Source organism: Vulpes vulpes, chromosome 2 (genome assembly GCF_048418805.1).
Source record: "Vulpes vulpes isolate BD-2025 chromosome 2, VulVul3, whole genome shotgun sequence".
NCBI classification, from domain to species: Eukaryota; Metazoa; Chordata; class Mammalia; order Carnivora; family Canidae; genus Vulpes; species Vulpes vulpes.
Genome location: NC_132781.1, coordinates 165167387 through 165187827, shown reverse-complemented (window position 1 = coordinate 165187827; position 20441 = coordinate 165167387). Strand labels below are relative to the sequence as shown.

The window sequence follows — 20441 nt, the reverse complement described above, 5'->3', positions numbered from 1 at the left end:
CCCGGGCCGCCCCTCTCCGCGCCCCGCCCCCTCCGCTGTCCCAGCGCCTGCGGCCCCGCGCCCAGCCTCCGCGTGCAGGTCCCAGGCGCCCCGTCCCCCGCCCGCTCCGGCGAGGTCATCGATGTGCTCGGCGCTCTCCTGGGCCGGCCTGGGGGTGGGCGGGCCGGCTTGCGTCGGGTGGTCTAACAGGCGCCGGGCGGGGCCAATGGCGCGGCCGCACGACTCCGCCTCCTCCTTCCGATTGGTCGGCGCCGGAGGGGCCCGGGGGCCCGGGAGCCTGGGGATAAGACTCAGTCTCGCCGCCGCGCCGCGCCCTCAGCCCTCGGCGCCCTGGTTCCTGCCTGGCTGCCGCCGCCGCCATGGCCGAGTGAGTGGGGCCCGGCGGCCCCGGACTTCCCGGCGGAGCCGCCCCGACACGTCCTGGGCCACGCGGTCCCTGGAGCGCGGCCCGCAGCCCGGGTCCTTCGGGGTCGCCGCCTCTGGAAGGCCCGGGGCGGGGGAGGGCGGAGGGGGCCGGGAGCAGGGGGCCGGGGGACCGGGAGCAGGGGGCCGGGGGACCGGGAGCAGGGGGCCGGGGCGGGGGGCGGGAGCAGGGGGCCGGGGGACCGGGAGCAGGGGGCCGGGGGGGGGCGGGAGCAGGGGGGCCGGGGGCAGGGAGCAGGGGGCCGGGGGACCCGGAGCAGGGGGCCGGGCGGGGGGGCGGGAGCAGGGGGGCCGGGGGCGGGGTGCGAGAGCAGGGGGGCGGGGGGCCGGGAGCCGGGGGCAGGGGCCCGGAGCCGGGGGGCCGGGGGGGTGGGGTGTGGGAGCAGGGGGGCCGGGAGCAGGGGGCGGGGGGGGGCGGGAGCAGGGGGCCGGGGGACCGGGAGCAGGGGGCCGGGGGGGGGGCGGGAGCAGGGGGCCGGGGGACCGGGAGCAGGGGGCGGGGGGGGGGGCGGGAGCAGGGGGCCGGGGGGGGGCGGGGGGGGCGGGAGCAGGGGGCCGGGGGACCGGGAGCAGGGGGCCGGGGGGGGGGGGCGGGAGCAGGGGGCCGGGGGGGGCGGGAGCAGGGGGCCGGGGGACCGGGAGCAGGGGGCCGGGGGGGGGGAGCAGGGGGGCCGGGGGCGGGGTGCGAGAGCAGGGGGGCGGGGGGCCGGGGGCAGGGGCCCGGAGCCGGGGGGCCGGGGGGGTGGGGTGTGGGAGCAGGGGGGCCGGGAGCAGGGGGCGGGGTGCAGGAGCAGGGGGGCAGGGGGGCGGGAGCAGGGGGCCGGGAGGGCGGGAGCAGCCTGGGCGAGGGGGGGGGGCACGCAGGCGCGGCGAGCTCGGGCGGCGCTCGCGGTGGGGACGCGCGGAGCGGAGCTGACCCCCCTGCCCCCCTGCCCCCCTGCCCCCCTGCAGGGCTGACGTCGCGCTGATCGGGCTGGCGGTCATGGGCCAGAACTTGATCTTGAACATGAACGACCACGGCTTCGTGGTGAGTCGGGCGCGCTGCCCGCGGGGCCGGGGGAGGGGCGCGGGGCCCGACCACCTGCTGCTGCTGCTGCTGCTGCTGCTGCTCCCGCGGGACGGGGCCTTGGCCCAGGACGAGAAGCAGAAGCAGCGACCTCGTGGAGTGTGGCTCGGACGCCACGGGTCTGCCTCGATCCTCGATCCTCGAGGAGGCGTCCGCCCCGTCCCGGGAGCGGAGAATCTCACTTTGCTGCCGGGTGAGGCCGGGGCCGAGCGAGGAGTGAGCGGCGCAGCGGGAGGTGCCCGCTCGGACCCGAGTACTGGCGGTGGCTGCTGGTTCCTGGCCTGACGCTGAGCTGGGCGGGGGGGCGCGCGACCCCGCTGACCTGCCGCGGCCCTTGGCCTCTGGCCTCTGCCCGGGCTCACTCCTTGCCTCGGCCCCAGCAGCTTCCCCGTGATCTAGGGTCTGAAGGTCCTCTGTGCCCTGGGTCCTCCTCATCCGACCTTTTGTCCTTTTAGGTCTGCGCCTTCAATAGGACCGTCTCCAAAGTGGATGATTTCTTGGCCAACGAGGCAAAGGGAACCAAAGTGGTTGGTGCTCACTCCTTGGAGGAGATGGTCTCCAAGCTGAAGAAGCCGCGGCGGATCATACTGCTGGTGAAGGCCGGGCAGGCCGTCGACGACTTCATCAGCAAACTGGTGAGGCCGGCTCTGCGCCCAGCTGCTGCCAGCGGGGCAGCTTCTCCCCTTCCTTCCTTCGGTTATTTTTATTTAGGAGATTTTTTTTTTCTCTCCCTTGTCTGGATGCGAACTCCTCAGTTCAGACAAAACATGCTTAAATGTCTCGGTGTTTGGTAACGTGATTGGCACTAATTAAGTCACCGCATATCCTCAGGTGGTAATAATTACGTAAGAATGAAATTCTGAGGACACTAAGACATTTCCATAAGAATTCATCAACAGTAAGAACAAACAGTATTCATCTAAGTCCCTGTCTTTGATATTCAAAAGAACTTATTATTTTGGTTGTACGTTAAGCATGTTTAGTTCTCTTCACTAAAAGAAGATTTCATTTTTCTCAGCATATGTATAAAGTAACAGCTTGTAAATCATTGTATGATTTAATATGAATGATGAGATTCCCTTAGGGAATCCTAGGAACTACATGCTGGGTACTTCTTTCTTTCTTTCTTTCTTTTTTTTTAATGTTTATTTATTTATTTATTCATGACAGACACAGAGAGGCAGAGACACAGGCAGAGGGAGAAGCAGGCTCCATGCAGGGAGCCCGACGCGGACTTGATCCCGGGTCTCCAGGATCAGGCCCTGGGCTGGAGGCGGCGCCAAACCGCTGAGCCACCCGGGCTGCCCTGGGTACTTCTGAATGATTTGTTGACTCTAGCAAGTGTATCTTTTTTTGGAAGAAAAATACGTGTATGGGCTGCAGTGGCCATGCTAGGGTGGGCAGGTGACAAAGTCCCAAGTGCCCCAGAGGTTCTGCTGTTGTACTTCTGGCCCTGAGTCTCAGCGGAAGGGGGACTGCTTTGCGTTAGGTGCTAATTCTGGTTCTTTAATGCTGTAGTCTGACCTCTCTTTTAGGCACCCCCCCCATGGCCCCAGGGCCAGGGCATGTGGTCTTTGCCAGGCTGTCCCCTCACAGAAGGGCCCAGGACCACTCACCCAATGGGATGGCCAGGGGAGAGGAGGAGCCAATGGCGAAAATAGCTGTTTCCCCGGGGACTGTGCCCAGCAACATTGGTTGAAGCACCGATGCTGTGAGCGGCTTCTGGGGCACCTCTGGGGCCCTTCCCTCAACACACCTCACAGACAGTTTCTGGGAACAAGCTCGCTCCCAGTGCCGTGCAGCCTTGGGTGCTCTTTCCTCCAGCAGAACCCACAAAACTACACACGGCATATGGGTGGAGCAGAACCTGGGGAAATGACTTAAGAAGATACTCAAAGCCAGGATCCCTGGGTGACTCAGCGGTGTAGCCTTAGACCCAGGCGTGATCCTGGAGTCCCGAGATTGAGTCCTGCGTCAGGCTCCCTGCAAGCAGCCTGCTTCTCCGTGTGTGTGTGTGTGTCTCATGAATAAATAAAATCCTTAAAAAAGAAAAAAGATAGTCAAAACCATTTTGTAGGAACAGCTCTGAAAAAACCAAGGCATTAGCTGTTTAGAAGAAATGTTTCACTGTGAGAATGTAGTGACAATAAACAAAGGCAAGAGATGTTTTACGGGAGTCATGTTAACAGTGGGGGTGTCTCCGCCGGGAGAGGACCTTGTAACCAGTGTGCCACCATTAAAAAAAAGTGATCTAGAAAGGAAGAACACTGTGATAAGGAAAGGACGTACCAAGCTTTCTGTGTAGCAGGATGCTAAGCTGGTCACCATTAGCTACGCACAGAATGGACTGGAAAGTGGCAGTTTATTCTTCAACATAAGAAAATACGAAGTCGTGTTTGCTGGAGCCTCGTGCAGGGAGTCTGAATAATAACTTCATAGAGTCGGACTTAGCTGTGCTGTGGAAAGGTGTGCTAGTTCTAGGTCTGGTCTCCTGCCATCTCCAGACAGGGCTGATCACGTCATTTGGTCAGGCACCAAACCAACTGATGGCTACTTATGGACCTCCACTCTGCCCTGAGCAGATTTTACAGGAAGTGACGTGATCCTTTAGAACAAGTCCTATTCCCAGTGTTTGGGGATGTAAAGCAGCCAGTGACACACAATGGAAATACAAAATTTTGCAGGTAGGTTTTGGTTGTCATAAAATTTTAAAGAGAACAGTATTACTGGCAGAGAATTCTTGACTAGGCTGCTAGCCCTACCCTTGTCCATAGGATCCAGCTCTAGCCAAGGGAGGGAGGACTACTGAAAACTAAAGTTTCAGGCTGGATTTATTTGAGAGAAATTCTTGTTTCAACTGGTCAAAGTACATTCTGTTTTTGTCTTTCATTTCTTCGGCCCACCTTAACGCTAGTATCTGGTTACAGGTACCACTGTTGAACACTGGTGACATCATCATCGATGGAGGAAATTCTGAATACAGGGACACCACAGTAAGTATTCTTCAGTTTGAGTTCTTCCTGGGTCTGAGAACATTGTAGAAAAATGTATCAGCATAGCACCTGTGATAAAGGAGTGGACTGTCCTTCTGTAGTGCCGACCCTGGGGCTTGGTGTGGAGCTGCCATCCTCAACCATTGCTTCTGCTAAGACGTACCTGAGGTCTCCTCAATCACACGTGGAACTCAGAAAGATGACTTCTGCTTAGATAGAGTAGGGCTGCCCGTGTGTGCCTAGCTCGTCCCTCCGCCTCCAGCCCATGAGATGTCCGTGTACAATACGGTTGAGAGCCACGGCTCTACTGACCTCATGTGTAGGAGACCCTGAATGATCTCAAGTGCTGAATGGCAGAAAGTCATACTTGTATGAAACCAGCTCTTAAAAGTAAAACCGTGGAAAACCCACCAACTCTTAATGGAGTCTTATGGTCCTAGATCTTCTAGGGAACTGAGAATGTGTGTTGGCCTTATTATTTCCTTTTGGGGGAAGGGTAGCTATTTTAAACTTCATGAATTTTTTTTTTTTAGTTTATTAAGTAATCTCTACACCCACATGGGGCTCAGACTCACAACCTCGAGATCAAGAGTCACCTGCTTTATTGACTGAGCCAGCTGGGCTCCCGGATTTTTTTTTTTCCTAACTCAAACTGAGGCAATCAAATTTCTCTTTTTAATTAATTATTTTTTAATTAATTATTAAGGTAGACTCCCCCCCAACATGGAGCTTGAACTCACAACCCTGAGATCAAGAGTTGTGTGCTCTACCACAGAGCCAGTCAGGTGCCCCAGGATAAAATTTCTTGAATGATCAGGTTCTTGGATTCTTGGGCCATTTCGCATCCAGTGTGGGCTCTCCATACCTGTCCTCTACCTCCTCTTCATTCATTGAGAGAAACTATTTTTGAATAGTGGAAGCATAATGAAATTGTTTTTCTCTCCTGCCAGAGACGGTGTCGAGACCTCAAGGCCAAGGGAATCTTGTTTGTGGGGAGTGGAGTCAGTGGTGGAGAGGAGGGGGCCCGGTATGGCCCCTCCCTTATGCCAGGAGGGGACAAAGAGGCCTGGTGAGTATCCAAGATGCCACCCCCATGTCAGCATAAGGGAGCCTGAGCTGTGAGGAGGGTGAGCCATGGGCATCTCTGCCACCCTGATCTCAGTGGTGCCTGAGTGTTGGAGATGCTGGAAATATTTCTTTTATCTATACCTTTCGCTACTTTGACATCACATATGTGCATATTCTCTTTTGCGTTTTGTCTTCTGTTACTTCCTCCAAGACTGACACTAGGACGTTCTCAACAGGCTTAACAGAGTTCAGAGGCTTTAAGGAAGGTTCTGTTCGAATAATGTCCTGGGCACGGTTTGAAGTTAGAAGTAATGTCTGCCTCTATAATTGATGCACAGTCCTAAAATAACTGTTTATTTAACAATTGTGAGTAATGGAAAAATCTGACACGGCCTGCCTGTTTTGTGCCTGGGAAAACGAGGTAGAAGTTTTCTATTTGACTTGTGGGAAAAACAAATTTTGCACTGTTCACTGTGCTGTATGTAAGAGGAAGTGTTGGCCATAGAGGGGGAGGCGCACTGGTGATGTAAGAGGAGGAGTGGGTAAGGCGTGGGGGTGGGGGGCAAGCAGGACAGAAAATCCAAATGAAAAGGTGCAAGTAGTAATCACCCCTGACACAGACTGAGAGAGCCAGATAGGGCTGGAGAAGCAGAAGAGAAAGAGCGAGCAAAGGAGGGATCTTGTTGAGGGAGATGTGGAAAAGTACCATTCTTTTCTGAATGAGTTTGAATTCCAAATATGCTAGAATTATATTAAGTATAAAAGTAGGGATCCCTGGGTGGCGCAGCGGTTTGGCGCCTGCCTTTGGCCCAGGGCGCGATCCTGGAGACCCGGGATCGAATCCCACATCGGGCTCCCGGTGCATGGAGCCTGCTTCTCCCTCTGCCTATGTCTCTGCCTCTCTCTCTCTGTGACTATCATAAAAAAAAAAAAAAAAAAAAAAAAAAAAGTATAAAAGTAAGGAGTGACCCAGTCTAGTTCCCAGAGGTGTAGGGCTTACTGGGGAAGGTTATTTTTTAATATAACCTTTAATATAACCTTAATATAACCTGAGACTCCCTGTCTCGGGCAGCTCGGGTGGCGCAGCAGTTTAGTGCTGCCTGCAGTCCGGGGTGTGATCCTGGAGACCCGAGATCGAGTTCCACGTCAGGCTCCCTGCCTGGAGCCTGCTTCTCCCTCTGCCTGTGTCTCTGCCTCTCTCTCTCTCTCTGTGTCTTTCATGAATAAATAATAAATAAAATCTTAAAAAAATAAAAAATTCCCTCTCTGATGGATAGGTTGGGGAATTCTCTGCAGCATGTGAAATCTAAAGATTTTATTTATTTGAGCAAAAGCGTGTGCACAGGTGCACAAGTTTCAGCAAGGGGAGAGGTAGGGAGAGAATCCCAAGCAGACACTCTGTTGCGTGCAGAGCCCAGCACAGCACTCGATCCCAGGACCCTGAGATCATGACCTGAGCCAAAATCAAAAGTCGGACCCTTAACCGACTGAGCCTCCCCAGGCACCCCTGCAGTATGTGAAATCTAGAAGTAGAGAGAGGCCTTCCTTCCTGCCTCTCAGCAGCTTACGAACATTTATCTTGGGCTAGGCACACAGACGATACACGTGAGAACATCTGATAAGGCGCAGGTGCCCCAGTTGCTCCTGGACTCATTCTCTCAGGCCCAGCTGGAGAAGTAGAAGCCACACCGAAATCTGAAATGCTCAGTATGAGCTCCGTGATGTTCTGAAGCTTAACATTTAGCTGTCTGAGCTCTAATCCTGAACGTTAACTTTGCAATTCTGTCAATTCTGTGTCTTTACCAAAAACTTGTTGTAAAGAAGCCTTTATTAGTAAGTAGTGAGGAGACCAGAAGCAGAAAGCCTCGTGAGCTAACCTGGCCTCCTGCGGGGCAGTGGGAGGGACGAAGCACAGCAGCCTTAAGGAACGCTGCTCCGGGAAACCTGTGCAGTTCTGCACTCCCAGGATCGCGCCCCGCCTGGTGACCTGCATCCAGACTCGCAGCCTCTGACGGGCTTACCTTGTGGTCTTGGCACATTGGTTACTTTTTCCATGAAGGGGGGCGCTTCCACCTCCTATTTGGAGAAAAAAAATTGGGGGTGGCGGGAGGTCCTTGAATATTTGAGATCTCAGCCCTCTTTTCAGCAGCTAAACTACACGGTTCCACCCCACAGGCCCCACATCAAGACCATCTTCCAAGGCATTGCTGCGAAGGTCGGATCGGGGGAACCCTGCTGTGACTGGGCAAGTTCTGGCTTCTCTTTCAAGCCAGGTGGTAACTTGGGCGCAAACATGACACAGTGCACACAGCCAGGACCACCTTGTGGCAGCAGTTAGTTGTGTGACAAGCATCTCCGTCTTGAAGTCGCTAGCGCAGCTGAGGCCCAAGATGCATATCTGTTTTACATGTCCTTGCATCTTAATATTTCAGAGCCTTGAGGCTGGTATTAGAAATAGGCCTCCTCAATTCATCTAAAAGTTGGATTCTTTAAGAAGTTACAGCAAGGATGAGGTGAAGCGAGATTTGTTTTAGCCGTGTGACTTCATGAAAATGAAGAAAATGTCAGAATCAAAAGCGGGCTTTCTCTGCCTGCATGGAAGGAGGACTGAGTGGCTGATGCGGTCAGATGTCCTGGCCACGGATGTGGACAATCTCGCCCGTAGCCTGGGACGCAGGTATTCTGTGCTTGAACAGAGTACGCTACACATGGCCTTTTGCTTTCACGAAATGGGAGGGAGGCCCAGGCTCACTCCTGAATGCCTCCCTCCCTGCATTTTGTGTTGCTGCTAAAATCAGTTTTATCCCTGCTGCAGCCTCGGACCATGTCATGGGTGGGAAAGGCACTAGGCTGGGAGACCTGGCCTGTAATTCTGGCTCTCCATTCACTGTGTGACATGAGTGACTCAGTACAGTATGTGGGCTTCAGTGTTCTTGTCTATAAAATATGGGGGGTGGGCTGGATGGTCTCCGAGGTCTCTTTAGCTCCTAATCCCATTTTTTAGTTTTATTTTGTATGAGGGAGGTTAAGAGGGGAGATGGAAAAGGCCTGAGGTGTACGAGGAATTGGGGAGGCCTGACCAGGCCCAGTGATGGCAGCAGGCACCCCATGCTGGTCCATACGTCTTAACCAGCCATCATGGAGTTCAGGCAAAGTCTGCCTAGGCCAAGAGGTGCTGGGCTGGGTTTGTAGGGTTGAGGATTTTCTCATTAGTATGAAGGATTAGGAAGGGAACTTTCGGGCCTCAGTCGCTGATTACTACAGTAACAGGACAGCAACAGTCCCCTCTTTGTAGACATGCTTAGGACAGAATGGTGAAGAAAAAACTAGCACTGGCCCTCAAGCATCCCGATCAAGTCGGGGATTGACTTTCCGTAGCCTCAGGGCGTTAGTCTCAGGATATTGAAAAAGCTGGTAGAGATACTAAGAGCAGGGACGCCTTAGTTCATTCGTGAAGTTACAGGAAGGATGGGGTGAAGCAAGATGTTATTAGCCCTGTTACTCAGCAGCCGCAGAAGGTGTCCAAATCAGAAGGGGGCAGCTCAGAGGGTGGAAGTCTGTGATGTGGGCGTCCACAGTATGGCTCCCGGCGGTGACAGAGCAGAGACGGCACACCAGGCCCGGCAGACATCGCAGGGGACGCCTGTCGTGGGGATGGATGCACTGACGGCAGCACCCGATGCCACCGAGTATTTGACTACAATACCCCTTTGTTCTGACTCCCGGCCCACTAGACAGTTTTCAGATTATTTGGCTTCCCGCGCAGCTTGCCTGCAGGGACGGAACGAGCCAGTGGGACTGACACTGTAAGCACTAAGGATCCGTAGTCGAGTTTCTTGCCCTAACTCACAGGCTGGTGTTCTGACTGTATACATCTTGCCAGTGTTCCTATAAGTCCGTGTCTTGGCCGCTGGGAGACTGGCAGGAACACGTTTCTGGGCTTGGTAGCCGTTAGAAACAACCACGACACATTTATATGTTTTTAAAAGTACAAGTGATTTACTTAGCCGACTTACTGTAAGCCCGGTGAGTAGGAGAGCGGTGACCTCAGGAGGACGAGGGCTCCTTTCACTTGGGGGCAGGGCTGGGGGCACGGGGGAGGATGGGAGACAGTGGCTGAGGAGCTGTGGGCGCTCGCAGTGAATTGGGATGTTTGGAAAAACCTTGAGAGGAATGAATTCAGAGTGAGTCTGCAGTCACGCCGGACTGTGCTGAGCTGTGTGGAGCTGTTATGGAGCGATTCTTAATTTTAAAAACACTGCAGATATTTGCTTCATATTTGTCATTTTTTATAGGGGGAAGGAGCCTTGCCAAAGAACTTGACGTGGCTTTTCTGAGGTATTACCCGCCGCTCTGACGGCCTCCTGGTGCTCGTTGCTCTGACAGGTGGGAGACGAAGGAGCAGGACACTTTGTGAAGATGGTGCACAATGGGATAGAGTACGGGGACATGCAGCTCATCTGTGAGGCTTACCACCTAATGAGGGATGTGCTGGGCATGGAGCATAACGGGATGGCGGAGGTGAGTCCCAGGCCTTGCCCCCGGCCGCAGGGGACTCTGCTCAGATGAGAGGGGTTTGTGGCCACGACGAAGCCTTCCTCGGCCTCCTTCCTGTGGCCACTGCTGGTGGCAGGTTGGTCTCAGCCTCCATCAGGGGACGCGGTAAGATAGGACAGCTGGTCACTGAGCCGAGTCCCCAGGTTACCTGGGCGGCAGTCATTACCACCATTTAGTGACCATTCCCTTGTCAGGCCTGTGGCCTTTTACTGGTCCTCTCATCGTCCCCCACGGGAGGCGGAATCAAAACTTGCTTTCCTGGTCAGGTTGGAACCGGCTGTTTGACAGTTAATCAAAAAGGTCAGAGTGGGGGGGGAACATTTTATCATGAACCAGATGTTCAAACGTACAGCAGAGTTGAAAGAATGCTTGTGTGGGCACCACCCAGATTCTCCTCTGGCATTTTACTAAACCTGATCGAATATCACGTCGAGGTAAATGTCAGGACTCCATTCTCTAGACAGTCTGCATCATTACTAGGTAACATTTATTTTAACTGAAAAGAGGAAGGCGCATTCATCACCCTGCCAGTCCTTTTCTCGAGGCGTGGCTCTGCTGGCCAGCACCGTAGTCCTCTCTCTCACCATTTGCAATTTCTGCTCCCAGTGACTTCATGTGGAACACGATTTAGGAATACTTACTTGTGAGATGTCTGCAGCAGAACCCTTCCAGAATTTTTTTTTACAGGTTTTCCTCCTCACTTTTTGTTTGTTTTATTAAAGTTTATTACCTTTTTAATCGTCTTCACCCTGTGTGGGGCTTGAACTCACGACCCTGAGATCATGATCTGCACCCTCCACCGACTCAGACCGCCGGGCACCCGTCCTCCTGGCAGTCCCCACTTGGCTTCACTGATTTGCCTTGACTGTTCTTTCCAAAACAGTTTAACTTGATTTTCATTGGAAGAGCGCTTTTCATTTTTTGTGTTCAAATGTAACTGACTGACTTAGAGGTTAACGTATCTATTCAACAAATACTGCGCCTGCTGCTTTGTGTGCTAGAAACTGTTCTAAACCTTGGGGATGTGACCAAAGTCCCTGTCTGCACAGAGCTGGGAAGCCAGGCTAGCAACTACGCAGACATTCGTTGGCGGTAACTGTTACACAGAAGAGGAGAGGGGAGTAAGGAGGTCGGGGAGCAGGGAAGGCCTCTGAGGGGGCAGCAGTGTGAGGTGAGGAGCGCTCGGCTCTGTGGGAAGAACGTGCTGGCAGGTGCTGGCAGTCACCGGCATGACCACCTGAAGTCACGTACCTTACATACCACCTCACACACCGCTGACTGGTGGTGAGCAGAAAACTCAGCTCGGGAGGCAGCGCTCGCACGCACTTAGAGCCCTGGAGCCTCGGGGCGGAGCAGATGGAGCGCGAGGGTCTGTATTCGCAGAGGAAGGCGGTGAGCCAGGGAAGGGAGCCTCTGGGCAGCCCCTGCTTTCTCTCACCCGGTTTCCTCTCGCGTCCCGCACTAGGCATTTGAGGAATGGAATAAGACGGAGCTCGACTCGTTCCTCATTGAAATCACCGCCAATATTCTCAAGTTCCGAGACAGTGATGGCCAACACCTGCTGCCCAAGATCAGGGACAGCGCAGGGCAGAAGGGCACGGGGAAGTGGACTGCCATCTCAGCCCTGGAGTACGGCGTTCCTGTCACCCTCATCGGTAACGTGCGGCCTGGCTTCCGCTGAAGCCTCTCGTCTCACTGGTTTTGCTCTCGCTGTCCTGGAAAATGGGGGTAGCCTGACTACTAGGGAGCGGGTCTTCGGGGGGAACGTGGGCGGCCTCTGGTGCCTTCTGCTCCAGCGCAAGAGGCTGACGCCCTTGAATCTCTTCTCTCCCTCCTGTGGCTTTGAGATGCATGTGGGAGTGCCTGGCTTTCCTACCCAGTTCGACCTTCGGGGTTGCTTTTGTCTGAGTGACTGAACAGTGGCTGGTGACCCCCATGACTTTCTAAGGGGGAAGGTCACTGTACGAAATTTTTCATACACAAGTTTACCAAATGACATAAGCTTACGTACTCAGCATTTATTATAAATGTTCTGCTGAGGTGTCCCCCTTCCCCTGATATTTATTACTTTATTTTATTTAAGGTTTATTTATTTTTAAGTAATCTCTGCCTAGCATGGGGCTTGAAGTCATGATCCTGAGGTCAGGAGTCACCTGCTCTTCCTACTGAGCCAGCCAAGTGCCCTTCCCCCAGATATTTTTTTAAAAAGAGAGTATTACTTATACATTTCAGGTCCTTTATATTCCCTCCCTCCCTCCCCCTTTAGAACAAAAATCCACCATTCTGGCCATTCATGTGTTTCTTTTTCATGCATGTTGTTTAATAGCAGTGAGCTAAGCATCAGACTCAAGATACAGGGGAAAGGAAATTCTATAAAGTAGAAACCCACAGAGAACAAGTAATAAGAGGATTAATAAAACTACGAGTTAGTCCTTTAAGAATAAGATAGGTACACTTCTGGCAAGATTGAAAATGGAGAATAAAACAAGGTGGCGAGCATGCTGAATGAAGGGCTAATTGTTGCTCCCCCTCCAGTAAAACATTCTCCCCTCTGCTCATCCGGTCACGGGCGGCCTTTCCCTCCCTCGTCTCCCCCCTCCTTTTCATTTGGTAGAACTATGGCTCCCCGTGACCAGGGACAGTGCTGGGAGGTGCCCTGAGGACAAGTTGGTTGCATAGCCAGCTCTGCAGAAGGAAGCAGTCACTTTTTTTGCTAGTCGCTGGGTGCCGCCCTGGGCAGGGACCTCGGGGACGACAGCGGGGGACGGTTTCTTCATCGCGGACCCCAACAGGAGTACTGTAGGTTCCTCTCGCTTGAGAGACTTGGTCCCCTTCTGCCAGTGGAAGGCGGGCCAGGCCTACTCCCTGCTCGGTGCCATTCTCATTTGGGGAACTAAGGGGGAAGTGAGTCTCGGGCTGATACTTGGGTAACACCGAGTGTTGCGCCACGCTGGCCTCCTTGCGCCAGCTGTTACCCAGAGGCTTCCGCCCTCCCGCGCTGAGTCCCCCTCCAGCACCCAGCCACCGTGCGTGTGCGCTGCTGGCACGGCAGGGGTGCTGCCCCAAGATGAGCGATGCCTGTTCGTGGGGTGCTTGGAGTTTGGGCAGGGTGGTCAGGTGTAGGGCTGGTTCTTTTCCTTGAAAACAAAGACCAGGGATTTGACTTCATTTTGTCTGTGGGGGAAGGAATATTTCGAGTAATTTATCCTAATTATATAAATTGTCAGCGGAGCAGGAGTCTTCTATAAGGGCTAATTGTTGAAGATGGTAAATGTCTTGATACTAAAATACCGTATCATGATGTCATTTATTCAAATAAAATCGTGGTGCTGATGGACGTACTAGAAACTAAATTTTAACAATTACACGTGGAGTTTTTGTGGGGTGAGCCTGTGCTATTCCTCAGTACTCGTTTCAGATGGGCCCCATGTCCAGGCAGTGCAACCGTAGCCGAGCGTCCAGCCCAATCCCAAGGCAGCCTGACGGTAACTAGTTTTCGAGGGGTAGTGAGTGCTTCTAAGGAAGAGAGTTTGAACATTTAAAAATTAAATTTCTCGGGCAGCCCAGGTGGTCCAGCGGTTTAGTGCCGCTTTCAGCCCAGGGTGTGATCCTGGAGACCCGAGATCAAGTCCTGTGTCGGGCTCCCTGCATAGAGCCTGCTTCTCCCTCTGCCTGTGTCTCTGCCTCTCTCTCTCTCTGATGAATAAATAAAATCTTTAAAAAAAATTAAAATTAAATTTCTCTCAAGTGAAACTGAAACTTTATATATGGACCAATGGACAAATTGAGTAATAGTGGTTTCACCTGTGTTGTGACTCGAACTTGAACTTACAACCCTGAGATCAAGAGTCGCACCGCCTGAGCCAGCCAGGCACTTCCAATTCCCCTTCTGAATGTTGTGTTGATCTTTGTGGTTGATACCTGTATTTATGTTGGAAGATTGACTTGTTTGGACTTGTAGTTCTCAAATTGTCTAGAGCTTTCTCAAAATTCAAAACCTTTTTTAAGCTTAAAAGTGCTTTCTGCACCAGGTTAGATGTTGTGGCCCAAGGTTGAGACTTTAGCTCTTTGCACTGCTGGAAATCCAGCTCCTTTTCTAGTTTTCCTCACCCTCTCTGGCTTATGTGTACTCTTTTCCCTCCGGTTTTCTGTGTGAACTTTGGTAATGTTATCCCCTCCCCTGCACAGGTGAAGCGGTTTTTGCTCGATGCTTATCATCTCTGAAGGATGAAAGGATTCAGGCTAGCAAAAAGCTGAAGGGTCCCCAGAAGATGCAGTTTGAAGGTGATAAGAAAGCATTCCTGGAAGATATTCGGAAGGTGGGGCCCAGGCCCTGGCAGTGGTGCTTGTTGGTGCTTCGGGAGGCAGTGGGGTGGGAGGACGTGGGAGACCCAGGTGGGGGCAGCAGAGTCCAGCCCCGCCCCGTGACCCCTGTCCATGCTAGGACCTGCACTGCGGGCGGGGGGCACGTGGCTGGCTCTCGCTCTGACGGGGCCATGGTTCTTTAGGCCCTCTATGCTTCCAAGATCATCTCGTACGCGCAAGGCTTTATGCTGCTGAGACAGGCAGCTACAGAATTTGGCTGGACCCTCAACTATGGTGCCATCGCCCTGATGTGGAGAGGGGGCTGCATCATCAGGAGGTGAGTGCGGGGGGCACAGAGAGTGGTGGTCTCTGCGCCTGTGTGGACAGTTTCCCTGGGACTGGTTTACATGGTCACATCCCGCCTTTATGCCGTATGTCAGCTGTTAAACCAGATTGTCTGCGCTACACCCTTTAAAGTGGTCCTGTGAGAACCATCGTGCCCTCTGGCCTTGCCTCTTGGGACTCTGGCACTCTTCAGTGAGCCAGCAGCTGGCTTAAAGGGATGAGAGAGCAAGCTTGTACCCCGCTAGGGCGTGTGTCTGCTCCCGACTTCTCTCCCTGCTCTGCCGGCATTCAGCGTGCTGAGGCTAACGTTCGTTCATTTCTTCCCTCCTAATTTCAGCGTGTTCCTGGGAAAGATAAAGGATGCGTTTGATCGGAACCCACAACTTCAGAATCTACTACTTGATGACTTTTTTAAGTCAGCGGTTGAAAACTGCCAGGTAGGTAGCCCCCGGCTGGGTGGTGGGAACCGTCTCAGCAGGTTTTGTGTTTCACTTAACGGGCGTCGATGCACATGGAATTCTGTTGCTTTGACTGGGAGCGGTTATCTTCTCTGTCTGTGGCTTGTGTTTGCTCAGGACTCGTGGCGGCGGGCAGTGAGCACCGGAGTCCAGGCGGGTGTCCCCATGCCCTGCTTCACCACCGCCCTTTCCTTCTATGATGGATACAGACACGAGATGCTACCGGCCAACCTCATCCAGGTGAGCTCTCGGAGTAGGTGCCAAACATCGACCTGGCTGGTGCCGAGGGCGGCGTGTCCACATATTACTCCAACCAACCCAATTTCTTGTTTTCCAGGCTCAGCGGGATTACTTTGGGGCTCACACTTACGAACTCTTAGCCAAACCTGGACAGTTTATCCACACCAATTGGACAGGCCACGGTGGCAGCGTGTCGTCCTCTTCATACAATGCCTGACCAGACTGGTTACCCGCCACGATTCCCTAGACTGGGACATTCCACTTGCCACTGCTTACACAGCCCTCTGCCCTACTTTCTGCTCAGACCTTTTAAAGTGGTCTCTCATAAGAGACTCCTGAAAAAGTTAATGTGAGTTTACTTACTTGTAAAGTAGCTGGGTGAGCAGCACCGTGCCCTCTGGCCTGGCCCCTTGGGGCCGAGCAGGAGGTGCCCGCGTGCACACCAGCGTGAATCATGAATCAGCTCCCAGCAGCAGTTTTCCACGTGTCCCCTGTGATTAGGGAGGCAGGGCAATTTCCCCTGATAGAGGCACGCATAGATGGGAAGGGTTGCTGTGGGATTTTCTCAAACTGGAATCTTCGTATCATGTAATAGATTTCCCATTCTCCACTTAATAAAAGGTACATTCTACTTACCGTCTTCTCTAGACTTCAGTAGTCTCACATTGGCCACGGTGAGCCGTCCTCACCCCCGGCAGAAAGGTTTGCAGCAGGTTTCATCACATTGGAGTCTGTTTCCTTTGAGCCTTGTTCACTTTTTCCTCTGCGTTTTCTCCAAAAGAAGACTCCAGAATAATACAAGAAACACAGCAAAGTTAGGATCCTGATTAACTGTGTGGGAAAGGATGAGAAGGGGGATACAGGGGACCCGAATGTGTTCCCAGGTTGGGCACTGGGTCCATGGACGTGCACTGATGACAGTCCTCATGCCTTTTGTGTTGTCACACTTGATACTACTACACGACATGGTGGGCTCAGGGTGCCCACCTCTTTCTCTTTGGCCCTGAGCCAGGTGCTTGGGTTTGGGGTGGGATTTTTAGCAACCAAGCCTCCTCTAATCTGGCCTATCGACTTTATCTTATTTACTCAAGGACAAAAGTTCCTGCCAGCATACTTCGTAGTGTTCTGTGGCCTGATGCCAGTGTAATTGTTTTATTCCAGCAGCCCAACTCCAGGAAGATTTCTCTGGAATGCTTTAGAAAGCCCTGAGAGTACCCTAGAATAGAGCAAAGGGCTTCCTTGTTTTGACAGCTGGTGCGGAATCTGACCTCTGACCTCTTTCAGAAAAGCGCAGGGGCTCACAGAGCTATCATGGGAGGCGACCCTTTTCATTAAATGTTCGGCGTTTGAAGCTCTCAGCCTGGATGTGACTACTTAGCCAGAGAGGGCCAGCACCCCTCCCCGCCCCACCTGCAAGTCTAAGAGGTGCTGAGTCACTGCCCAGGACAGGGCTCTTTTGGAAGGGGGAAGAACCACTCGATGCAGCTTCTCTCACAGGTGACTGGTGACCACTTGCTCGAGGCAGACAGGCGTTCCTAGGATGGAGAGTGAGTTCCCTCAGAGAAACTGGTGAGGGGTTGGGGACAGAATGTGAGGCTGGACTGTCCACAAGAATGTCTGAAATCCTAATGATCACCTGCAGTAGAAGCCCCTGCTCACCCTCCGGAAGCCGTGAAGCTTTAGATCCAGGCCCTTCACCTACTGGCTGTTGGACTTGGGCAAATTATTTACTATCTCTGCTCTGAGTTTTCTCATTTGTAAAAGACAATAATGGTACCGTCTCCTCAAGGCTACTTTGAGGATTCGCGGAGTAAGAATAGGCCAATGCCTGGCGCATGATAAGCTCCTGTATGTGGTGTTATTACGACCATGTCAGGGTGTACCTGTCCCTGAAGCAGTGGGATTTCTGAGAGTCAGAAACCAAATTACTTCTCAGCACCCAGTGGGGAGCTCACTCTGCAAACCAGTCCTCAGAAGGTTCCTGGTGGGGCTCCCCTGTGTGCTGCACGGCGGGGTGTGTGGGTGTGGCCCCACACTGCGCGACGCCACGTTGGCCACTCACCCACAGGAAGTGCTAGAGCACAGACGGAGGGGCGTCAGTGCACAGGTGAGCCGGGACACCGGAGGGTACACCGCTCTGCTAACCGGCATTGTCCCCACAGGTAAGTCACCCGAGTCTTCCACCTTGCCATTTCTACATCTTCAAAGTGGGGTTAAAAATCACTTCCTCGGGTTATTGGGGCAACAAATGGGATTATGGATAAACTACTTGGCACAGTAGCTGGCACACAGCAAGGGCATAGAAATCTGGTCCTCTGCCGACGTCCTTGGTGGGGAAACTGGTTTTACTATAGAGGCTCCTGTGCTTTTGAATTTTACCTTCTGTGACTGGCTTGAAAGATCAGTAAAAACCTGTACGGGCTCTAGTACGGGCTGCCCAGCTTTCCGGGTAGGAGCCCAGGTCCCTATTCTGTCCCGCCAGGAACTCGCTGCGTTCCGTGTTACTGAGCCCAGGTGCCCGTGTCTGTTCTCATCCACGTGAAGGGGGTGATGAGCTGTTCTGAGGAGGAAATGAGTGCCCGACCAGTGACGACTATTCAGGGTTCACCATTTCTTACCCAGCTCGTGTGGAAAGTGGGACTTCTGGCCCTGGCCAAGTCTGTCCCTGCCAACCTGAGCACGCAGGGACAGTCTGGTGGCTAGTCCAGCAAAGGGCCTCCCTGTGCAGAAATCCCAGGCCCCTTCGTCTTCAGCCACAACTCCTACTTTACTGGGGACACAGGTTGGTTATAAAGATCGCTGGATCAGACAAGCGAGTAGACAGGATTTCTCGGCAAGGAGACCTGAGGCGGGGGATGGGCAAGTGGTACGCATTCTCTGACACGCGGAGTCCATCCCTTTGGGAGGAGCAGAGGCCTTCGGGATGGGTAGCACGTTTGTGCCGTCTAGAAATCCTCTATGTTGTCCCAGGTACTACCGAGTGCTGTGTAACAGACCAGCCTAAGCACAGGTAAGAGCCATTAGTAGTAGTGTCCTAGTTCTGTGGGTTAGGACCTGGAAGGGCCCGGGGGCACAGCCTGTCTCTGTTCCACAGTGTCCGGGCCACTCCGTGGCTGGGGTCATTTGGAGGAGTCTGGCCTCTTCATGACTCTGGTGGTCACTGCCGGCCGCTGGCTGGGACCTCAGCAAGGGCGGAGAAAGGCACACGTGGCCTCACGTGGTGCTGGGCTGCCTCACAGCACGGCAGCCTCGGGCTGGGCTGGCCTCTTACACGGGGCCCGCCCAGAGGTGAGGGATCCTGCTAACAGCAGACAGGACACCGCCCTGGAAGCCGTAGCCTGGGCGCCAGCCAGCTGCAGGTCAGCCACAGTGCAGCAGGCACAAGCACGTCATTAGCACCTCCGCTTCAACGGGGGGAGGGTTAGACGTGACCTCTAGGTGGCAGAGGATGCGGGGAGCGTGTGGGCCCGCAGATACTGACCGGATTTTTTGAGGAATGTGATTGTCACACGGGCTCCCCTGGAGAAAGACCACTCGTTACACGGAGACGTCAGGCGCTCGGGCCTGCTCTGGGAATCTTCCTGAGCCGCAGTACAGGAATTCAAGTCACGGTGCACCGGGCACTGCTCTAAGTGAACTCCTTTAGCATGACACTCTCTGCAGCAGGCCCTGGCGACGTCTCCCATTTGTACATGAAGCCCGGGGGCGGGAAGTAACTTGCCTGAGGTCACGGAGCTCCTGAGCCCTGGAACCAGAACCTCGGCAACCCGGCGCGGGTCTGTGCCCTCAACCACTAGACTGTCTGACCGCTCCACGTGTACAATTCACGTCTTTCCTCGGCCCCTGGCACACCTACTGCACACCTACCATGTGCCAAGCGCTGTGCCGGGGGCCTCACATCCGTGGGGATTGAAGACGGGAGGCCCGGACTCTGTGACCCTGTAGAATCCACACGACAGCCAATGCAGGTTTGTTTTTGAATCAGCATTTCACAGCGCCATTCCGAGGAAACAAGTGATGACTCCTACTGAACTACGCGCTCACGGTGCCCAGTCTGGGGCCGCGGAGAAGGACCCAGTGAGCCCCGGACGTCCGCGGCCCGTTTATGGCGAGGCCGCGGCTCAGAAGCCCGGCTGCCCACGGGGTCTGGGCACGCGGGCCTCGGGCAGAGCGCTCTCCCCTCGGGGCCTTGTTCCCTCGCCTGTCGCGCGGGGCACCTACCTCCCCGCGGTGGCCGCTGAGGTCCCAACCGGGCCGAGCTCGGTGTGCACAAGGGTCGCCTCCAGCCGCGTTGTGTGGCTCCTCCGCGGGGCGAAATCGCTCCCTCGCAATTGGGCCGTTTTCCGCGATGCGGTCACTCGGCTCCAGACGCTCCTCCGCGGACTCTTCCAGGCCCCTGGAGTAACGCCCGGGGGAGGCCGCGGCCTTCTGCACGCGGACGCACACGTACGTGCACCAGCGTGAACACGTGCACATCAGTTTTTCCACCTTTTTTCCGAGCGGGCGGGTGGGCAGAGGGACAGGATCTGAAGCCGACGGCGCACATGTGGGGCCCGACGTGGGGCCTGTCCCCAGACCGTGACTTGGGGCGGAGACCGGGTCAGGCCCTGCGCGCCCGGGGCTCGGCGGTTCGGCGCCGCCTGCGGCCCGGGGCGTGACCCGGGTCCGGGGATCGAGTCCTGCGTCGGGCTCCCTGCGTGCAACCTGCTACTCCATGAATGGTAAATAAGTTCTTTAAAAGTAAAAACTCAGAGGCACCTCGGGCGGAACGCCCTCAACAAGTCCTTTGAGGTGGGGGCCGCTGCGGTGCGGCTGCGGGGCCGGGCGGCTCGGTAACTCGGCGTCCCCGGGCCTGCGCCGTGACGGAGGCGCCGAGCCCGCGTGGACCCGCGTGGACCCGCTGGAGCCCGAGGCGCCGCCCGCCCCGCCCCGCCCGGACCGCGAAGGAGCTTCCTAGAGCGGCCGCCAGAGGGCGCGCTGCGGGCG

General features: G+C 54.6%; 1 protein-coding gene and 1 long non-coding RNA gene across 3 annotated transcripts; one reads left to right on the top strand and one right to left on the bottom strand.

Annotated features, from left to right (window-relative positions):
• The first annotated feature begins 232 nt into the window (after nt 1–232).
• Nucleotides 233–16091, top strand: PGD (phosphogluconate dehydrogenase). Its single transcript, XM_026011904.2, has 13 exons — nt 233–367; nt 1375–1450; nt 1945–2124; nt 4417–4482; nt 5433–5551; nt 7726–7795; nt 9937–10071; nt 11573–11762; nt 14296–14426; nt 14616–14749; nt 15095–15194; nt 15333–15455; nt 15553–16091. Exons 1-13 carry the CDS (start codon nt 360–362, stop codon nt 15670–15672), a joined length of 1452 nt encoding a protein of 483 aa, XP_025867689.1. The 5' UTR covers nt 233–359; the 3' UTR covers nt 15673–16091.
• LOC112929733 (uncharacterized) lies at nt 12406–20376 on the bottom strand. Of its 2 annotated transcripts, none has more exons than XR_012000190.1 (4): nt 20103–20376; nt 17518–20020; nt 16092–16240; nt 12406–15101 (listed from the first exon to the last, which is right to left on the bottom strand). It is a non-coding gene; the product is annotated as an uncharacterized lncRNA (long non-coding RNA). The 2 variants fall into 2 exon arrangements; XR_012000191.1 differs by having other exon boundaries at nt 18074–20020.
• Nucleotides 20377–20441: the final 65 nt, after the last annotated feature.